Below are 21,828 nucleotides of genomic sequence, written 5' to 3' on the forward strand. Positions count from 1 at the left end.
GATGGAACAGGGCCATTTTGAGGACAATTTACTGTGCCTTAAAATCCATTTTTTCTTGGTTGTGCGCAGCCCCAAGCATCTCCTTCCAGGGCCCATAATGGGAAGGGGGAATTTGTGCGATAAGCTTCTGTGACTCTAGAGGGTTCGAATCTGTGAGTGGATATGGAAATCCACTGGGTGACCTTGATCAAATCACACACTCTCTGACTCAGAGCAAGGCAAAAGGAAACCTCCTATGAACAAATCTTGGCAAGAAAACCCCAGGATAGGTTTGCCATAAGTTGGAAACAACGTGAAAACCCACAACAACACACTAAGGGGCACTCAGGAATTTTCCCTACTACAATGATGGGAAACTGGAGCTTTCAAAAGTTGCACAGCTTGCCCAGAAAACTGTGTAGTTTTTCAGAAGCTGTCCAGCTTTTGGCATGGAAACTACAAACTGCCCAACTTTCCTTATGAAATGGAAACTGGATGATTCAAACCAGTAAAGGCTGCAGTCAGTCATCCCAGTTTTTCCCCCTGCCATGTAACATTGGCTTGTGCAACATTCAGACTGGCAAAGTTTGTAGCCACAATGTCAAACCCTTCATTGCACTGTTGCATTTCCCCCCACAGCAAAAAAAAATGTAAATGAGAGAGTTTTTTTCCCCTCAGAAAGCTGAGCAGTTTTCTGTGCATAGTGAAAAGACTCAGCATAATTTTTACAGCAATGCTGCACGGTTTTTTCAAACTACTGCACAATTTTCAAAAATTACTCACATTTGCATTGTTCTAGGAACAAAACAAAACAAAATCTCCCATAGTGGTGGGAACATTCAATGTGCCTTTTTTCTTTCTGCACAAATTTCTTGAGGTATCAGGAACTCTAAATTTGGTGCCACCAGGAAACTGACGAATCCCCATTTCACCCCAAATATAAGTGCAACTCATGTCTTTTATCTATCATCCTTATTGCTGGTTTAGAGCACTATTCTGTAATCATGCCACACTTCAAATGAGGCTTTGCATTTGTGCAGCAGATTTCAAGGGCTCATTGTAAATGACATCAAAATCCTTGTATCAGGCTTTTACAGTAGGCAAGTATCGTTATCTTCATATTGCAAGACGGAACTGAAGTGTTGTTTTTACAAAGACCAGCTGTGAGTTTGTTGTTAAGACAAAATTTAAACTGGGGAATTTCCAGTGTTCAGTTCATACGTTTTGCCACTGTGCTACACTAGATTATTAAAAATTAGCTAAATGACAGAGCTAGGACAGAAAATTCAAGCTGCCAGATCAGTTTGCTCTGCTTTTACTCACATGACAGAACTTGCTGTTTTTGCTTCAGTGCAACTAAATATTGCAAAATAAGACCCAACCCAAGCTACAAGCTGCTGTTCATTCCAGCCTGAAGGATGCTCAGGCTTCAGCGGGGTCAGCCTTATCATTAGTCATCATCAAAATCAAGTGGTAGATGCCAACTAGGAAGCAGTGAGGGTGTAGAGCAGGCATCTGTCTGTCATACAACCTGTCCTGCACCCCTAACATTCAGATGCAGTGGAAGAAGAGGCAGGGCACTGTCTTATTGCCAGTGTTGAAGAAATTTCAACTGCCAGTCATTTTGTATATGTAGTGGGTGGTGCTTCCATCTTTTCTTTGGCTCAGGTAGCATCATGTCTTGGGGCAGCTCTCTATGTTTTTCATTTGTGAAAAATAATCCAGTCAGAGTGCTAAACAAGGTCCATCATAATCTCATTTGAAAGCATGGAATAACAGACTATGAACGCCGACTGGTCTTGCTATGTACACGGTGACTATGGAGTTTATCACACTCTGTTTAAAGTGCCTTATCCCCGATGGGATAGAGGTATGTTTAATTATAAAAATGGCTCTTATCACATTTACCCATGGCTGGGCGAATGCAGCCCGTATACAGCCTGGATACCACCTGGGTTTATTCTTCGGCTTGTCAATAACGGGATTTTCCCATTCCTGAAAAGCTGCAGAATAAGCCTGGGTGGCATCTGGGCTGTATATGGGCTGCATTCGCCTGACCACAAGTGAATGCAGTAAGACCCGTTTTAAAAATTAAACGTGCCTCTATCCTGTCTGGAATAAGGTGCTTTAAACAGAGTGCAATAATCTCCCATGTTGTAAACAGGGATGGAGAGTGTGGGGTTGGGGGATAGCTATCATCAGGCTATTGCTAAAATGCATTGAGTGCTGGCATGATTTATTTATAGCATATTTCCTTTCAGCTGGCAATAAATATGTAATGTGCATGCTTCAATCCACTAAAATACATTGTGTAAACTTTTATTTACAGTATTTTGTGTTCATGTATGATGTGCATCTCTGATTTTTCAAACAAAGAAGTATAATGGAAGTATGTTATTATTATTTTTTTAAAAAGTGGGATTAATTTTTTGTTGGGACAGAGTAGGTGCTTACTTGGTATAACCAGAGTCACACTGTGGTAGTCAGACAAAATTGGTACATGGGGTTGATCTTAAAATGGAGAAGATTTAAAAAAAATTCATAAAGGTAAAAAGAATACCCAATAAATTGTTAAAATAAAATATTTGTATATTTCATGTGGCACTGAACACTTACGTCAGAAAAATCACTTTCCCTCCCCACAATATCAAGGAGACATAAGAGAGCTCTTGCGCCAGTTCAAAGGCCAGTTGAAAGACTTTCTCTCAGATTAATTCTGAAATCTAAAGTAGGAGCTCCACTTCACACTCCTGATATTTAACAACTTTTCTTTCTGCAATTAATTGATATGTCCCTTAGGGTATGGGGTGTCAATAATTATTTCCTGAGCACCCACTTTAGAAGGCTGCAAATTGTTGAGGCACATTGTTCACAAAATGGCAGTGAAAGAATGGAGACAGTCACAAAATGGTGGCAGATAAATGCAGAGTTTGGCATAAGCTGATGATAGTTATCTATTACAATCTAATCCCTCGCTGAAAATTGCTGCACTCTTGTCACTATGTTTAATCTATGGGAGGAAGTGCTAGAGTTCAGCATTGCTCAAGATAAGGACAGATCATCTGCAATTGCATTATGAATGTGATTTTCTAAACCCAGAATTAAAATGCTTGCAGTTCTTGCATGCTTTTAATTTTCACCACCTTCAAATAGAAAAATGTTTAGATTGTTTTAAACATATAAATACTAATTACTATTTTATGGGTTGAACTTGATGAGATGTTCGAAACCTGTGAATGGATCACCTGTTCCTAACTTCCCTACCCGCAAAAGTTCCCTTGGGGAAGACACACATACACAGAATGGGTTTAGCTGTGTGGTACCATACCCTCCAACTGCCCTAGTTTGGTAAGGATGGGCCTAATAAATTGTCAATTGTTCAACTTTTTCGGTCACTTTTAAAACATCCCAGTTTCTCTCTCTTCCTCTCCCACTTTCCCCCTTCAGTGTCAGCTTACTTCATTTGCTGCAAACTGAGTTCAGAGTGCAAAAGAAGTTTTGGCTCAGCTCAACAGTGTGGAGAGGAGAGGAAAAGGTGGAATCTTTCTCTTTCCTGTAGACTCAGGCAAAAGCAAACTCCAGCAGCCTCTCCTGTTTTGTCTATTCTTCATTAATAACTTTGGCCATCTTGCTACACGCTGATGTTGCTTGACCACATGTGCCCAATTTTTCATCTGTGAAATGTTGGAGGGTATGTGGTACTGCTTTCCCCACTGCACTATTGTCTTAACTTAAACATCCTATCCCTGCAGCTATGTATTTAATTAGGAAAAACATGAGTGGTGTTTTCTTTGTTACAACAAATACCAACTTTGGGGAAAGAGACAGAATTATTGGGAAAATGGCATGGAGAAAAACTTTACTTGTTTCCCCCAAGACAATGCCCCCATCCAACCTGATTTTTATGCACTTACATAAACAGGTTCTGTTCATAGATCTCCACCAATTCATTTAGTTTGGCCTGTGTCATTTAGCAAATGCCTTCAGTACTGATGCCTTTGAAAGTGATCCAGAAAATGCTATAAAATAAAATATCTATGCACAAATACTAGCATTAAATAATAATTGTAGTTGTTATGTGCCTTCAAGTTGTTTCCAAATTACAGCGACCCTAAGGCGAACTCTCACAGAGTTTTCTTGGCAAGATTTATTTAGGGTGTGTGTGGGTGGGGTTACCTTTGCTTTTTCTTTGAGGCAGAGAGAGTGTGACGTGCCCAAAATCACCCAGTGGGTTTCCATGGCTGAGCAGGTATCCGAACCCTGATCTCCAAGGTTGTAGTCCAGGGCTCAAACTCTACACCATGTGGGCTTTTAATAATAGTGTTGTTGCTGTTGTTAATTGCCCTGTGCTAACTGTCAAAAAATCATTGGTTTTCAACAACCTTCTTGGAATGTCTGAAGCTTGTCAGGGTTTCTCAATTGAAAAAATAGTTGAACAAACAGTATGAGTGACCTTTCTATACAACATTCAGCTACAGAAGGAAATTGAAAGTACTACTCTATAGCATAGTTCAAAACAAGGGCGATGAAGAGACCAGACTGGCCCTTGTGAACTCTGCAAACATACCCAGAATTCTTTAGATTGCTGCCTTAAATCAGGCCAGACAGTTTTGTCTGACAAGCTTAATACTGCCTGCTCTGACTGGCAGTGGTTCTCAGGGCCTGAGGCAGAGGTCTTTCAAGGCATTTCCCATCTGCTCTTCTTAAGGGGAAATGCTGAAGATTGCAACTGGGACCATCTACATAAAAGTCATATGCTATGTCCCTCTCTCATTAAATTTTTTTGGCAGATGTCCCAGAGTCCTCAGTGATCCACAATGTCCAGAATTTCCTTGGCTGATATTGACTCAGAAGGTGTTTCCTGAAAGTAAAAGTTGGAAAAGCATTTAAAGGCACCATTGCATAGCAACTGCAAATGCTCTCAAATATCAAATACCACTATATGCCACCATTTAAGAAGTACAACAACATTCTTTGTTACATTTCAGAGATGATCAAAGATGTCAAAGAACTACTAATATCATACTACTATTGGTATTAAGCAAGCATCATTACTATTAAGTTTCCTTGTTCAAAACATTTCTTTCTGTGCAATCTTTCTCTGCTCTGTGACTTAGCCGCTTATTTTTACCATATATTTTTTAGACTTATTAGTGTTCTGATAAAATATATTATATTGCATTTGTTTTGATATCTCATATGAACTGAGCTGTACATAAATTTGACTAAATAAATAAGTGCAAAGAGTACAATAACATCCAAAATCCACAAAACAGTGATAGGTCCAAAACACCCAGCAGAAATAATCCAGTCTGAGACCTCTTTCACTGCCCTGCTTTAGTGCTAGGGAATTCTGGGAACTGTAATTCTGTGAGACGTTTAGCCTTCTCTGTCAGAGAGCTACAATAAACTATAATTCCCAGAATTCCCTGGCCCTGAGCCAAGTCCGTTAAAGTGGTCTCAAGCTGGATTATTTCTGTTTTGCATCCTAGTTTTATTTGGGCAATCAAAATGCACAAAATGCATGTTGCAACCTTTCGAAGAGCCACTGGTGTCTTCATTAGGCAAAGATGTTAAAAATCATACAGGAGAAAGAAAAAATATGACAGTGTTAGTCACAGGCCTACATTTGTCCAGATGTTGTCATTGTTGCTCTCAGTTAAGATGGTATGGAGCAGTGGTTCCCAACCTTCCTAATGCCGCGACCCTTTAATACAGTTCCTCAGGCTGTCGTGACCCAAACCCATGAAATTATTTCCATTGCTACTTCATAACTGTAATTAAATAGGTATTTTCCAATGGCCTTAGGCGACCCCCATGAAAGAGTCATTTGACCCCCAAAGGGGTCCTGACCCACAGGTTGGGAACCACTGGTATGGAGGAATATACATGCCACCAGGCCACTCCTCCTTCTGACCATGGGAGTTCTGGCCGGAAGGAGCTGGTAGCCTCAGAAAAGAAACAGGCAACCTGGACCTCAAAGGAAGTACCTTTTTGTCTTGGCAAAATAGAATACTCTGTGTCTCTCCCAGAACACCATGGACAGAAAAAGTGGCCTGCTTGCCTGGATATCCCTCCATACCATATTAACTGAGAATAACAACAACAACAACATCTTGACAAAATGTAGGCCTGGCTGTGACTGACATCACCATATTTTTCTTTCTCTTGTATGATTTTTTAAACCTTTGCCTGATAAAGAAGCCAGTAGAGCTTTGAAAGGTTGCAACCTGTATTTTGTGCATCTTGATTGGTCCAGTAAAGGTATCACTGTTTTGTGGATTTTCGATATTACTGTACTTTGCTATATGGACAACACGGCTACTCCTGGATATGTTTTCTAGATGTAAATAACTGCACTTGGCTATCAAATACAGGACGGTCTAAATACCCTAAGGGCTCCAGATCGTTCCCGTATGATCTTGGAAGCTAAGCTGAGTTAGCTCTGGTTAGTACTTGGGTGGGTGACCACCAATGAATACTAGGTGACGCAGTTTACATGTCAGAGGGAGGAACTGCAAAAACCAATTCTGAGGAATTGTTGCCTAAGAAAGCCCTACAGAATTCACAAGATTGCCTTAAGTCGACAGGCAACTTGAAGGCACATACAAACACCAAATACACATATCTAATATTTGGTGAAAATTAAAAGAACTACTGGTCACAAAATACAGGTATTGCCTCTCAGCAAATTTACCTATGGTTTCATTATGGGAATTAATAGCAACACAGAAACCATGAAAAGTGCTGATGTATATTCCTGGTGTATTAGTGACATCTTGTAATGTACAGACACTTCTAGTGCTAACAGTGGTCCTCTCACTGTAATTTTTTTTTTACTGATAGCAAATAAAACTCCAGATTTGTGAGAATATTATAGGAAGCTCCTGAAAGTGACTGCCATCAGATTCACAAGGAAAAGTGCTAAGGAAGGTAAGGACAGACAGCAGTACTTGCAGGGAAAAAACAAAATGTTAATTTCTTTCAGAGACACAGATGACATATTTTATTATAACTGGTCTGGTGGGCAAGTGAATTAAACAAAAATTCAAACATGCTTTTAGAACTAAAAGGTTTTAAGGAAAGGGCTTGTTGTATTATTTTAAAATGTACAGTTTTTACTTTTTCCCCTTTTAAAGTGGTTGTTTTATACTGTTTTAACTATCGTTACAGTTTAATTCTATTGGAATGTCAACAGTGCAGTTCTGTATCTGTCTACTCCAAATACTAATGGAGTATAGTGGGGTTCACTCCAGGATAAATGGGTAAAAGGATTGCAGCCCTACTATGTGTTGTCAAGTGTGTGTGTGTGTTTACCAGCAGTCTTCATTAAAGAAAGTCAAGTAATCGTCCTTTCTTTGAATAAGACTTTTAAAATTAAAAAGAAAAATCCATGCATTGGAAAACCTATGACAGCTTCTTGACTCATCAGCCTCTCCTATTGCCTACAGGCTAATTGCAGGTTTTAGAAACAAACTTCTCTCCCCCGCAACTATTGCTCATATTCTAGAACCAGTACTAGCTAACTTTCACCTATACAAATTAGCCAAAAATCCATACTGGCTTCTCAGGTTGCATGCAGCATTTTCTTGAGAGAATGAGGTGGAGGATGGATAGGTCATATCTATCCAGGCATACTTCCAGCTAAAATATTTTAAAAAGCAATATGACTAATTATAAGACATTATGGTTGTGCCATATGTGCCATAGGACTGAATACTGAAGTTAGGATGGTCCACACCATTGTATTTCCCATTTCTAAGTATGGTTGGGAAAGGTGGACAGTGAAGAAACTAGTAGGAAGAAAATCAGCTCAATGAAATGTGGTGCCGAAATAAGCCAGAGCCCTCCTGGGAATGATCATGGATGGGTATGCAGTGCTATTCCCATTGGAACACTATGCCTCTACAGATGCTATGGACTGTTCAAAAGACCAATAAATGGGCCCTAGAGCAAATAAAGCCTTAACTTTCCCTAGAAGCCAAGATGACTAAACTGAGACTGAGGTACTTTGGCCGTATCATAAGAATACAGGACTCACTAGAAAGGCAATAATACTTAGCAAAGTAGAAGGAAGTATGAAAAGAGGAAGACCATATTCTACATGGATGGACTAAATCAAGGAAGCCACAGCCCTGAATCTGCAAGACCTCAGCAGGGCTGTTGATGATAGGGTGTCTTGGAGGTTTCTCATTCATAGGGTCAAAGTTGAGTTGACAGTGGATAACAACATGAAATGCTTGTGCTAAAAGTATGTGTTCAATATGTCAGGAGCATGACAAAGTAGGAGAGAAGTACTTATGTAATAACAAAGGATGATATACCTCACTATGAGCAATGTCTGCTATAGGTAATTGTGTGCATTTATGTCTGATCTACATACTGTATATGAAGGCAGACAGACTGCTGTGTGCCTCGTTCCCCTTTCCTGGATCCGGATACCTATTTTTAAAATATGTTTTACTATTTTATTTATTTATTTCTATATATCAATTATTTATTTATTAAAACATTCTGTCCTACACTATATTCTCTGGATGGCGTTAAATGAGAATGACAACAATGTTAAAACAATTTAAACACAGCTAAAACAACTCAATATCATAAAAACAGTTGGCATTCCAAACTAAGATCACTGGACTCTAGGTAAAGAGTCAGATTTTAACCTGGCACTAAAATTAGTCTGCAAGCAGTACTGCCCCAAGAGGAGGTCATTCCACAAATGCGGCAGGGTAATTTATTCCACAACCACAGATGAAAAGGCTGTCTCCTGGATCTCCATGTACAATGCACCTGCGTCATACGCGACTTTCAGCATATGCTGAAAGCGACGCGAGGAGAAGGGGTGACGTGTCCCATAGCGATGAATGGGTCACGCCACCGCGTCACCACGTGCACAAGCCCCACTCATTTAAATAGGGCTCGAGCATAGGCGGTATTTGCTTTACGCGGGGGAGTCCGGAATGGATCCCTTGCGTAAAGAAAGGGTGAACTGTAGTATACTTGTCCCCAGAGGCATCTGGTGGCTCCCTTATCAGTGGGACAGTAAATCTACTCCAGGTTTCAGCCCAAAATCCCATGGTGTTATCCAAGGTGCTGAGTGTTTTGGGGGGATGCAGTTCAGCACCTTGGATAGCTCCTTTAAAGTTTAGAGTGAAGCTCAGAAGGTGTTTGCCATCTCACTGATATGACAGCCATCTGTCACCACTGCCATTCCCTACGGAGACACAGAGGATTGTCCTTGTGCTTGGTCTCTGTTTTTGGATGGATATGTATAGGGAAAGTTGCTAACCCAAATACTGAGAAATAAGATACTGGTCATGAAGAAGTGAAGGATGCATGAAGGAGAGAGCCTGTACAGTGGGCCCTTGGTATCTGCTGGGGTTTGGTTCCAGGACCCCCCATGGATATCTAAATCCATGGATGTTCATGTTCCATTAAATACAATGGCATAGTAAAATGGTGTCCCTTATATTAAATTGGATAATCAAGCTTTGCTTTTTGGAATTTATATTTTTAAAAAATATTTTCAAGCCATGGATGCTTGAATCTGTGGATATGGAGGTCTGACTGCAAATTGCCTGGGCCCTGGGAATGGTCACGGATGGGTATGTAGTGCTGTTCCCATCGCAACATTGCACCTGTCCTGTGCATTTCTTCCCTATTTCTTCCCATCCCTCCCCCGATGGGAATCAATGGCAGGTATTCATTCTGTAGTGAAGAATGTAAATTGAGTAACTCTGGGGTAATAAGCTAAGCTGCTTCCTGCTAAGTTAACTGATCCACTATTACCAGTTTGCACATTAGATTTCAAGATATGGGACTGTCTTTCAAGCCTGTCACACTTAAATGAAAAACAATTTTTAGGTAAATTTTGGCACAACTGATTAATTCATTACAGTTCCTCTTTCTCCCAAATGTTTCATACACCATGCCTATGAAATGTATGCCTAGCTCCATTTTATTGAAGGAACATAGTGCCATTTTTATGACAAATGTAGAAAGCATGATGAAAACTGGTTCTAAGAATAATGTCTACACTTCCCCAAAAGTGTGGGTTTTATTTTATTTTAGGGGAGAGCACTAATCTCTCCTGAAGACTCTTCAGCATTGTAAGTGATCCATTTTAAACCAGTAAAATACTGTAACTACTCTTTAACATTTTTTATCACCTTACTTTATTGTTGTTTATTTATTTCATTGATATCCTGCCCCTCAACAGAATTCCAGAGCATCTTCAGGAAACATAATTAACAGTTAAATGAATCATAAGCATGAAGAAACCCACAATTGTGCACCATCTCTAAAAGCATGTCTATTGTATGTCAGTTATCGCAAGGGTAGGAGAAGTAAGATTATCCAAATACTTTGTGAATGCAACTCTCATGCTTGGATTGCTGGGAGTTGTAGTCTGTCACCTGGCTGACTGTCAGCCTACCATCAAACCATTTTTCCTCATCTTTGGTTCTAGCCAGGAATTTAAAACATAAAAAACAATAAAAGCTTCTTTATCCTGAAGTTAAGAATCAGTGCCCAGGCATATCCATACCTTAAGACAATACAATATACAGTGGGCCCTTGTTATCCGCTGGGGTTTGGTTCCAAGATCTCCCGTGAATAACAAAATCCGTGGATGCTCAAGTCACATTAAATATAATGGTACAGCAAAATGGTGTCCCTTATATAGATCAGAAAATCAAGGTTTGCTATTTGGAATTTATACTTTTTTGGAATATTTTCAAGCTGTGGATGCTTGAATCTGTAGATAAAAAAATCCGCGGATAAGGAGGGCTGACCGTACTTAATGTTTGCTTCAGGTGATTAACGTTTCTTACACTGTTTAACAACAGCTGAATGGCGAGATGTCTTGGACTGCACAATTATGACACTATCATTCTGCTTGAATTGGCATGAGAACATCCCCTTGAATCCTGGGATTTGTAGTCTGACGAGGTACTAGAGCTTTCTGGCTGAGAATTCTATATACCCCTTTCTAAACATCCATAGGATGTTGCCATGGCAGTTACACTGGAATAATAGAGTTTTCATTTTCTAGTATAAGTGTGGCATCTGCAATTTTCTGCAGTAGGCCACAAAAGTCTTTTAAGAAAAACAACATTTAATTACCGATGGAAAATATATTTGGTATCTCAGGTTTGAAATGCTAAATGTGATGTGTGCTAAAAGTGTAGGGCATTGAAGAAAAATGGAGGGCATGACCAAAGAAAAGCTAAAAACACTCATATAAATATAAATTCATGCTTCTGAGTCAGGCTCAAAAGGGAGGACCTTTGGGAATTCATCCTGGGCAGAAGGTTGAAATGTAGGACATGTCCTGGAAAAAGAGGATATCTGGTCTGCCAGAGTGTATTGGTGCCCAGGATGACCAATCATCCTCCTTTTCCAGGACATGTCCTACATTTCGACCTTCTGTCCAGGAGGAATTCCAAAATGTTAAAAACATTTTGAGCATGACTAAGAAGCTTGGATTTACTTTTCTGTGGGTGTTTTTAGCTTTCAATTGGCTGCCCTACCTTTTGAGGGTGCCTTGTCCTTTTTTGCAGTCACACTCACCCTGGTCTTGCAGTGATCCCAAAACCTTGGTCCTCCAGATGTTTTGGACTTCACCTCCCAGAATTCCTGTTCCCCATGCTGGTTGGGGCTTCTGGGAGTTGCAGTCCAGAACACTTAGAGGACCAAAGTTTGGTAATCCCACTTGCTCCCCTGTTGGTGCCTGACCAAGCTACAAATCCCAGGATTCCAGGAGATGGAGCTACAGCACTTAAAAGTGGGGCCAAACTGCATTAGTTCTACAGTGCAGAACAAGGGTTCCCAAACTTTGGTCCTCCAGATGTTTGGGACTTCAGTTCCCAGAATTCCTACAATTGATCAAACTGGCTAGGGCTTCTGGGAGCTGAAGTCCAAAGCACCTGGAGGCTCAAAGTTTGGGAATCACAGGTGTGGTTCCCAAAACTTTGGTCCTCCAGATTTTGGGACTTCAGTTCCCAGAATTCTTGTCTATTGGTCAAGCTGGCTAGGGCTTCTGGGAGTTGAAGTCCAAAGACCTGGAGGGGCAACCAGTGGTGTAGATGCCCCCTCAGCCTGGTGCAAGGGCTTCCCAGGAGGAGACCCCTTGAGGGAGACCAATGGCTCTCTCTCTTAACTTCCTGGAGGTCCTAAATCCCTTGGCCCCGCCTCCCCCCGCCTCTGAACCTCTGTGATTGGCTGGAGCCCCAGAGGAAGCCCCTCCTCCTCAGCTGGGTCATTGGGAACCTATGAGGCAGCTGCCTCAACACCCCCCCCCCCCCCCATGATAAGTTATGGCGCCTGAGGGTCGCCTTACCCACCTTTAGAAAGCAGGAGCCCGAGAGGTGGAGTGGGTTGAGTGCTGGACCAGGGTTCAAATCCCCCACTCAGCCCCTCGCCTTAGGCAAGGCACACTCTCTCAGCCTCAGGGGAAGGCAATGGCAGACTGCTAAACCAGAAAACCCCATGAGAATAGGGTTGCCTAGGAAGGACTTGTGAAGGCACACAACAACAGCAACAACAAAGTCCCTTGGGTGACCTTGGGCAAGTCACACTCTCTCAGCCTCAGAGGTTGGCAAGGGCAAGACCCCCTTGGAAGAAAAGTTGCCAAGGGGAACCTCATGATATTCAAACCCTTGTCCTCCATGCCCTCCAAAGCTGGGGGGGGGCACCGTTTCAAAAAACACCCCAAAATGTCCTCTGGATTCCCTACAATGCACCCCTTCACTTTTCCTTAGGTTATGCACAAATCCCTCCCAGACATATCTACTTCCATTATTTCTAATGCATTCATAGTTTTGTTTCAGCCCCCTTTGTACTCTGCTGTAAGTTGTTGCTTAGCCCTGGTGACCTTGGCCAAGTCACACTCTCTCAGCCTCAAGGGGAAGGCAGCAAGCCCAAACACCTCTGAAGAAACTTGCCAGAAACAACAACAACAACAGTGTGATGTGGCAGCTAAAAAGGCCAATGCGATTTTAGGCTGCATCAATAGAAGTATAGTGTCTAGATCAAGGGAAGCAATAGTGCCACTCTATTCTGCTCTGGTCAGGCCCCACCTGGAATATTGTGTCCAGTTCTGGACACCACGATTCAAAAAGGATGTGGAGAAACTGGAGCGTGTCCAAAGGAGGGCGACTAAAATGGTGAAGGGTCTGGAAACCATGTCCTATGAGGAACGACTTAGGGAGCTGGGAATGTTTAGCCTGGAGAAGAGAAGGTTAAGAGGTGATATGATAGCCCTGTTTAAATATTTGAAGAGATGTCACATTGATGAGGGAGCAAGCTTGTTTTCTGCTGCTCCAGAGAACAGGACCCAGAACAATGGATGCAAGCTGCAGGAAAAGAGATTCCATCTCAACATAAGGAGGAACTTTTTTACATATAGACATACACACACACACACACACACACAAAACACTTGGAGTGTGGTGGGGTCTCCTTCTTTGGAGGTCTTTAAGCAGAGGCTGGATGGCCATCTGTTGGGGTGCTTTGATTGAGAGTTCCTGCACGGCAGAAGGGGGGTTGGGCTGGATGGCCCTTGGGTTTCTCTTCCAACTCTAGCATTCTGTGATTCTAACAACAACAACAACAACAACCCCAATGCTAGGGTTGTCCTAAGTTCAGAAGCACCAAGTCAGAGAACCCCGCCTCTGAGAGCTTTCTCACTCAGTCTCTCTGCTTCCCTCTTCCAGTCCTGCTGCTGCTGCTGCTGCTGCTGCTGCAAAGTTGGGCAGCTAAGCTCTGCTCCAGATTGCAGAGGAGAAGGATGGAGGGCTCCAAGGGGCTTTAAAGGGGGAACGAGGGAAGGAAGAGATGAGGAGGAAAGGGGCAAGGAGGAGGCAAAAGAGGGGCTGAGGCTCACCCTCCAGCCCTTGGAGGGATCTCCCAGAGGAAGGAAGAAGGAAGAAAAGTTTGTGGATCACTTTTGTGGAGGGCGGTCTTTGATTGTATTTCATATTCTCCTTGAGGGGGGGACCCCCAGAAGAAGCCCCAGGCAAGACTTGGGAGCCTCTTTGGAGAGGACCATGCGCCAAGATGTCTGACAAAATGTCCAGCTTTCTGTACATCGGGGACATCGTCTCCCTCTACGCCGAGGGCTCCGTCAGTGGCTTCATCAGCACCTTGGGGTAAGGAAGGAGCAGGAGGAGGAGGGAAGGGAGGAAGGCTGGGGAGCCTGGGTTGGGGAGCCCTGCTTGGCCTTGGCTCTTCTACTGGAGGGCTTCCCTGGGACACTGGCTGCTGTGGGTTTGGAGAGAGAGAAAGGTATATATGTGTGTGTGCATATAAAGTTTTAACACACACAGGAAACAACATGTGTGTGTGTGTGTGTGTGTGTGTGTGTATATATATAGGTTTAACACACAGGACACAACAACTGGGATTGTTATATATATATATATATGTTATTCATATAAAGGTGTGTGTATATATGTGTGTATATGTTGTTTTATATATGTGTGTGTTATAGTTTTAACACTCAGGAAACAACTGGGGTTATATATATATATATATATATAGTTTGAACACACAGGAAAGAACTGGGGTTGTTATACACACACATATATATACATATTGTAGCATATATATATGTGAGTGTGTGTGTATATGTGTGTATATTATATTATATTATATTATATTATATTATATTATATTATATTATATTATATGTTTTATATATATAGTTTTAACACACAGGAAACAACTGGGGTTGATATATATATATATATATATATATATATATAATATATGAGTGTGTGTGTGTGTGTGTGTGTGTGTGTATATATGTATATATATATATAATTCAACACACACAGACACACACACACATATAAAACTACACCAGCTGTTGTTCCCTGTGTATTAAAAATATATATAAAACCCAGCTGTTTCTTGTGTGTTAAAACTATATATATGTGTGTGTGTGTGTGTGTGTATGTATGTATAAAAGTGTTAAGACACACAGGAAGTGACAGCTGGGGAGGGGAGCCTTCTTTCCTCCTCTGCTTTTTCTGTCACAGCAGAAAAAGAAATAGGAAGTGATGAACACTTCCCCTCCTCCTTTGGGGCCTATGCCCCATGCCTTGGACTACATAGCACTGTGCACAGTGCATTGCCCTATGGCTTCCAGAAGGAGCCATTTCTCGCATGCAGTTTCCCCTTGATGAGGATGGGACATGCTGCTGCTCCTCAGGCTGAATCGGCCCTGCAGAAAGAATCTGGTTTGACCCACACTTTTTAAACTGCCCTGGATCAATGCTATGGAGGTCTGGGAGCTGTTGTTTTGCGAGACATGGAGCCTTCTCTGTCAGAGAGCCCATGGGACCACAACGAACTGCAGATCCCAGATCTCCATAACATTCAGCCATGGCAGTTAAAAAGGTGCCAAACTGGGTTATTTCTCCAGTGTGGATACAACCCAAGGTAGATGTGCCCAGCCAGAGTTGCACTGTTCGAAGACCAGTTGGAGTCGATGGGGGAGAGTTGAGCTTGAGCATGTGCTTGAAGTTGCCAGGGGAGATCCCTGGCACCAAAATGCGTTTCCTTCTTGCCTGGATCATGCCCATGCAAGTTGCAACCCAATCCTGTGCGTGTTTTCCGGAAGTAAGCCCTAGTGCTTTCTTGCCAAGTAAACACACTTCAGTGCTTCTTTTGACTCTGCTGCTGCTATGGACTGTTCTTACGCTCTTTATTTATCCATCAGCAGAAGCTGGAAAAATCAAATCTCATGCTGTGCTCTTGTCGCAAGAAATGGGCAAGCTCAATTCTTGTGGTGGTTCTCCATACTTTGAATTTGGTATGCATATTGGCTAGAGACTGTAGAGCTAGGCATCCAACTCTCCCTCTTCACTCTTTTGCATATCACAATTGTATGTTCCTGCATGGCAGGGGGTTGGACTGGATGGCCCTTGAGGGTCTCTTCCAATGCTAGGAGTCTGTGATTCTATATCTGCACACAGGAGAGACTCAAGGTGCATCCACACTGTAGGAATAATCTGGTTTGACACTGCTTTAACTGCCATGGCTCAATGCTATGGATTCTTGTATCAGCATGACTTATATATGTTCATCAGTATTATGGGAGCATTTGGACATCCGAAGCACATTCTCGGTGTGAAAAATTGTTGTTTTCCCTTTCCTGGATTTCGTTTCTTAAACACTATTTGAAACCTATCCAAGGTTTTCCAAGGCTGCATCTACACTGCAGAAATAGGCCAGTTTGGCATCAGTTTAACTGCCACGGCTCAATGTTAGGGAATTCTGGCAAAGGTAGTTTTGTGAGACGTTTCGCTTTCCCTTTCCGCGGGCTCTGGTGTCACAACAAACTACAACTCCCAGAATTCCATAGCATTGAGCCACCATGATGGTGTCAAACTGGATTATTTCTACAGTGTGGATGCATGCAGCCAAAGAAAGCCATGTGCACAAATTTCAGGTTTATTGCGTAAAATTGCATCCTATTGAAAGTGTCGCCTTTAGTGTGATTGAAATATAAAAACTACCAAGAAAGGGTGCTTTATGGTAACCTTTCTTCCTAATATGCCTTTATGATATAATAACAGTGGTTACGATCGCATGAACCTGATTCATGAGAAGAAGACGAATCAGCAAAATATTGTGTGTCTGCCATTATATGACAGATGATAGAAGATCTACTATAAACTTTTTGATATTTTGTATAAACAGAGACTGCCATAAACTGGGCCAAGGCAAGATAGAACAAATAGCTGTACTTTATTGCAAAGTCTAGCTGTCAAGCCTCAGGGCTTGTCCACACTGCCTGGCAATGCCTGGCATGGGTTTAAAGGTCTGATGTCACATTTTGTGTACCTCTAGTGTATCCCTAACTAGACTGGCAGTTTTGATGTACATGGCATGTGCCCGGAGGGTAGTTTGCACAAACTGCAAGGCCTATGTTCAAGCTGTTCCTACCCTTTCTCACCTGAGACTGCAGGCAGGGAATTGCATGACTGAACACTTCCTTGTGTAACACACTTTATGCCCATAGAAAACCAGATGCCAGGGAGATAGCGTCTACCCTAGACTTTCTCATGGCGGCTAGTTCTCTAAGTGCAGGCATGTATTTTTTTTAATGGGAGAGCACTAAAAATAAATTACACGCACCTTTTTTCAGTCTGAATCGGTATACTCTGCGGAAAGATTTACTGTATATACTCATGTATAAGTCTAGAAATTTTAGTCACAAAATGGACCAGAAAAACCTGAGTCAATGTAAGTGATGTACTTTAAGTCTTATATATAATAAAGGAACCATTCCCTGGTGAAAGACAAGAGCATATACTGCCCTGGAGGCACCAGCCTTTAAGGTGAGCAAAAACAGTTAGTACTGCAGGAATTTTGCAAGCTCTTTGGCATTATTTTCCTTTGCTTCATCCTTTAGATCCTTTCTTACACAGCCTTAACTTTTTCCCTCAACTTATCCATGAGTCATATCAAAATCCATTATTTTGGCCCCAAAATCTGCTCTCGACTTATATATGGGGTCAATTTATAGTTGAGTATATACAGTATAACATGACCTTAGATGATGGAGGTATGGTGAGCTCTTGGTATTCACTGGGGTTTGGTTCCAGGACAGCCCCCCCCCCCCCCCCCCATGGATACCAAAACCCATGGATGCTCCAGTCCCATTATATACAATGGCATAGTAAAGTAGTGTCCCTTATATCAAATAGCAAAGTCAAGGTTTGCTTTTTGGAATTTATGTATTTTGGAATATATTTCAACCATGGATAGCTGAATCCAGGGACAAACAAAATTGTGGATAAGGAGGGCTGACTGTATTGGCAACCTGCATTCACTGGTACCCACTGCCTGAAAGTATCTTTCCCTGGCACCAGCTTTTAGTATGGAGCTACACTTGGTATAGATGCAACCAAATTGTGACACCTGATTTATTATATTTCTCCTCTCAAGCCAGAGAGCCTTATATCAGCTGACATTCCATGCTCTTGACTTTTTAAACAAGTCTCAGAGGTGGGGTGCTTTTTAAAGGACAGTACCGAGGTGCTCCCAGTTAAATGATTTCTACTGAAATCATGATTAGCTGCCATAAACTGCCCAGTTTCCTGTTGTGATTGTGGAATATAGCGTATATACTCGACTAGAAGTCGACCTCATGTATAAGTTTAGGTCAAGTTTTGGGGCCAGAATTATGGATTTTGCTATGACCCATGGATAAGACGAGGGTAAAACTTAGGGGCATATAGCAAAAGATCTAAAGGATGAAGCAAAGCAAAATAATGTCAAAGAACTTATAAAATTCCAGCAGACATAACTACGTGTTTGCTTTTAAGACTGGATGGATGAGAGAATAAAGGGGGTCAGTGCTTCACATATTATACTCTTGCTTTTCATCAGGAGATGGTTTCTTCTTTTAAATAAGAGTTAAGATATAGTATTTATACTGACCCTTGGAAAAGACGAGTCAGTTTTTTGGGGTCAATTTTTTGACCTAACTTTCTAGACTTATACATGAGTATATACAGTAATTCATCTTTGGCTTTGTTACTATGAGCAGTGCATTAAACAATGGGACTGCTTGATCCAAGTACTGTAAATGCAAGCAATGCATTGAAAAGGTGACAGCTTAATATTGCAATTCTGTTTATGCTTACATGGAAGCATAAACTTACACTTACTATAGTGTATCAGTGTGGATCATTTTCAAGTAATTGTGCATAGGACCTGTCTGTAACTGCAGATCAATAAACTAATCCTGATATTTGGTATTCAGATTCTTGCAGAATGCAGCTGCCTTTCTTTATTTGCAGATTTAATTCTTTACAATATTGGACATTGTTCTGGAAAAACAAAACAAAATTCAGCTATGTGTTTTGTTTTGTTTTACCCTTATACATGCCTCTGAAGAACTCAATGTATAATCATAGTTTTGTGCAACTTCTAATGAAGATTCAGAGTGATTCAGACTCTGGACATAATCCTAGTGAATTTAAGAACGTGTTAAAAACCATTATTTGAATGGGAAATGCAACTGAAATCAGTGGAAGGTTAAGGTACTTAATTTGGCACTAATCTTTGTAATTATTAACATTCTGGGCACCATCCTGTCATGCATGTCAAATTGCATGTTTGCTTAGCTTTTGAATCATGATCTTCATGGGTTTCTAAACAGTGCTTAGGCACTTCGTAAATATCCTTTGCAAGGGCTTTCTGTCTTTACAGATGGCCCTCATTAAAGAGATTTTTTTAGTGCATTCCTTTGCTTGAAGTTTTTGTATTTAAAAAAGTAGCATACAAATGTTTGCTTTGACAGTGAATCTGGTTGGAGCAGTTGCAGCTGAAACACAAATCAGCTGAAATCTGGATAAATAGTCATGGGGAAAGGAGCATTGCACTAGCAATTTGTGTCCATGTGTATGCATTTGTATTCATGTGTGCTATAAGATGGTTCCCCTTCTCACATCATCTGAGGAAGTACAAGATCCCTGTGTGTATTGATTTTCCAAACTAACACGGCTAGGTCCTCGAACTCTCTCACAGAGTGATTTAACTTCCAGACCAAGGGATTCCATTACCTCACTTTTTTAAAAAAGACATCCTTAAATGCTACCCCACATCAGGAAAGTATTTTAAGCAGAGACAAGTTTCATATTGAAGGCAGTGATTGCATTTGCATTCTTTAAAAATCATATTACCATAAGCAGAGAGGGACCCCATCTCTCTCTCTCTGAAAATCCATGGGAAACTTTGTCACAGTTATGAAATCCAAAGCAATCATATATGCTTTTTGGCCAGGCAGTGAAAGTGTCCCGTGTTGTCTGAATCATGAAAGTTACTTTGATTTGGACTGGAATCAAGCAGCTCCATTCTGCCTGGTGTGTGGTTTGGTTTCAGAACAATGGGATATTCCATCATCTGTGATCACACAAATGTATGCCCTCTTTTGAGTAGTTAAGCTGCTTAAATCCGCCTAACTGTAGTGATCTGAAGTGGCATTACTTGTGAAAGACTTCCCAAACAGGAAGCAATGCTGTTGCAGTTGTACTTTAAAGGGACTTCTACTCTACCAAACAGGAGAGGAGTATCTTCCCCAAATTCTTTGTGCTGAATGTACTGAAGTTCCCCAACTAGTCCATCAACGTTATTAGAAAAACCCTCCCCAATTACCTTAGGCCCCATTCCCACTGGCGGGTTTGCTCCTGAAGGAACTGGGAAGATTCGGGGGGGCCCCCTCCCGAATCTCTCCGTTAGCAAGTGCCCACTACAAGAAGAGGGGCATTTTAACCTGAATGTCTTCTTCAGAAATTGGGATTTACGATGAAGGCGCCTGTTGTCAATCAGGCGATCATCATAGGTGACGTATGCAGCACTCATTGGGGCATTGGAAGTGTGCTTCCCCCTTCTTTTTTTTTTTAAAGAGCCAGCCACAAAATGCACCAAAATGCGCACATTTTGTCAAGTTTAAAAACCTCTTTCTGTGTGTTTGTGTGTGTGTTGTGGGCATTTTCAACCCCCAAATGCAAGCTAATTCATCCTGTATCCCCCCTCCTTGCCACCCCAGAATGCCTCTTACACATGTAATAATAATAATAATAATAATAATAATAATAAATTCCTCACCTCGGAAATGCCAGAAAAGGATGCGATTGCCATGCATTCTTTTTGGCTTTTAAAAGCAATTCAGGGCTACCCCTGAATTCCTTAGAGACAGTAGCAAAAGCATGTATCATTTTGCCAATTGGCCAAATTGACAAGAGCAACAAATGTAACATTCGAATTGTAGCATTCCATTCGCAAGTCTTGCCCATTGTAACATTTCCCCTTTGCTGGGAGCCAGCAAATGAAAGGGAAAGTGAACCACCAGCAGCTAGCCATCTTCTGTCTATCTATATATCTGCCTCAAGCAAAAATAAATTGCGCATATTTTGTCAAAAATAATTTTAAAAATAAAAAAGGGGGGGAAGGTGCCTGATGTGAGCTCTGTTCATGCCTTGCCTGTGACCCGAACTGAACTGACCCCTTTCCTCCTGCTACATTCTCTTCAGAGGAGCTTTGCCATTGCCTTCCACTGAGGCTGAGAGAGAGTGACTTGTCAGTTCCATCTGACCCATGGAATCAATTGGGAATAAAAGGGAAATGCAGCACAGACATTCTGACTGTAGCATCCTCATATAACACTAATAATAGTAATAATAATAATCCAGGAGCAAGAGGAAATGAAAGTAGCACAAGCAAGCACATAGACATGTCACCCAAAAAATCATGCACATAAATTGTCAAAAATAAAACCCTGATTTTACAGCCTGATTTCCCTACATCCCTCCTCCGGCTTAGCCCTGCAGCCCAGTTTCCCTTGGCAATCCTCCTCCTCCTCTTTCCTTCCGACCGTCCCCTCCCTCTGGGAGCTTCCCTTGGTCCTTCATCCTCCTTCTCCTGCTCCATGCCCTCCATGGTTCCCTTCTTCCCACAGCTCCTTCCTCCTCCTCCTCTTCCTCCATCATTTTCTCCACTACCCCCTCCCTCTGATAGCCCTTTGCAGCCCCCGTCAGTCACCCTGATTTCCCCTTTTAGCCTCCTGTCACCCTTTGCCTCTTCCCCCTTTTCCTTCAGCTCTTTCCTCCTCCTCCTCCTCCTCCCCCCCGATGAGGGGAGGGAATGCTTTGACCTATGCCCGCCCTCTGACCTTAATCCCTCCCTGAATTTGCCCCGATCATGATCAAGGGCAAGTTCGTATTTTGTGGAACCCGGGTCTTTTCAGAAAAGACGGATTTTAGCCTGAATCTCGATAGCCCACGCTAAGGGGCATTTCCTTGTGCAAGCCTCACATGGATTGTGACAGAA

At 41.8% G+C, this 21,828-nt stretch overlaps 1 protein-coding gene across 3 annotated transcripts in view; it reads left to right on the forward strand.

Annotated features, from left to right (window-relative positions):
• Positions 1–13,712: 13,712 nt before the first annotated feature.
• ITPR2 (inositol 1,4,5-trisphosphate receptor type 2) overlaps positions 13,713–21,828 on the forward strand; it is a 256,626-nt gene continuing 248,510 nt past the window's right edge. For all 3 annotated transcript variants that reach the window (XM_089524659.1, XM_089524661.1, XM_089524660.1), the window contains exon 1: positions 13,713–14,132. In XM_089524659.1, coding sequence (XP_089380785.1) covers positions 14,041–14,132 — 92 coding nt within the window. In that variant the 5' untranslated portion in view covers positions 13,713–14,040. The remainder of the gene's footprint in view (positions 14,133–21,828) is intronic.

This window comes from Sceloporus occidentalis, unplaced genomic scaffold (genome assembly GCF_023333645.1).
Source record: "Sceloporus occidentalis isolate IW3139 unplaced genomic scaffold, rSceOcc1.0.p SCAF_5, whole genome shotgun sequence".
In the NCBI taxonomy this organism is placed as follows: Eukaryota; Metazoa; Chordata; class Lepidosauria; order Squamata; family Phrynosomatidae; genus Sceloporus; species Sceloporus occidentalis.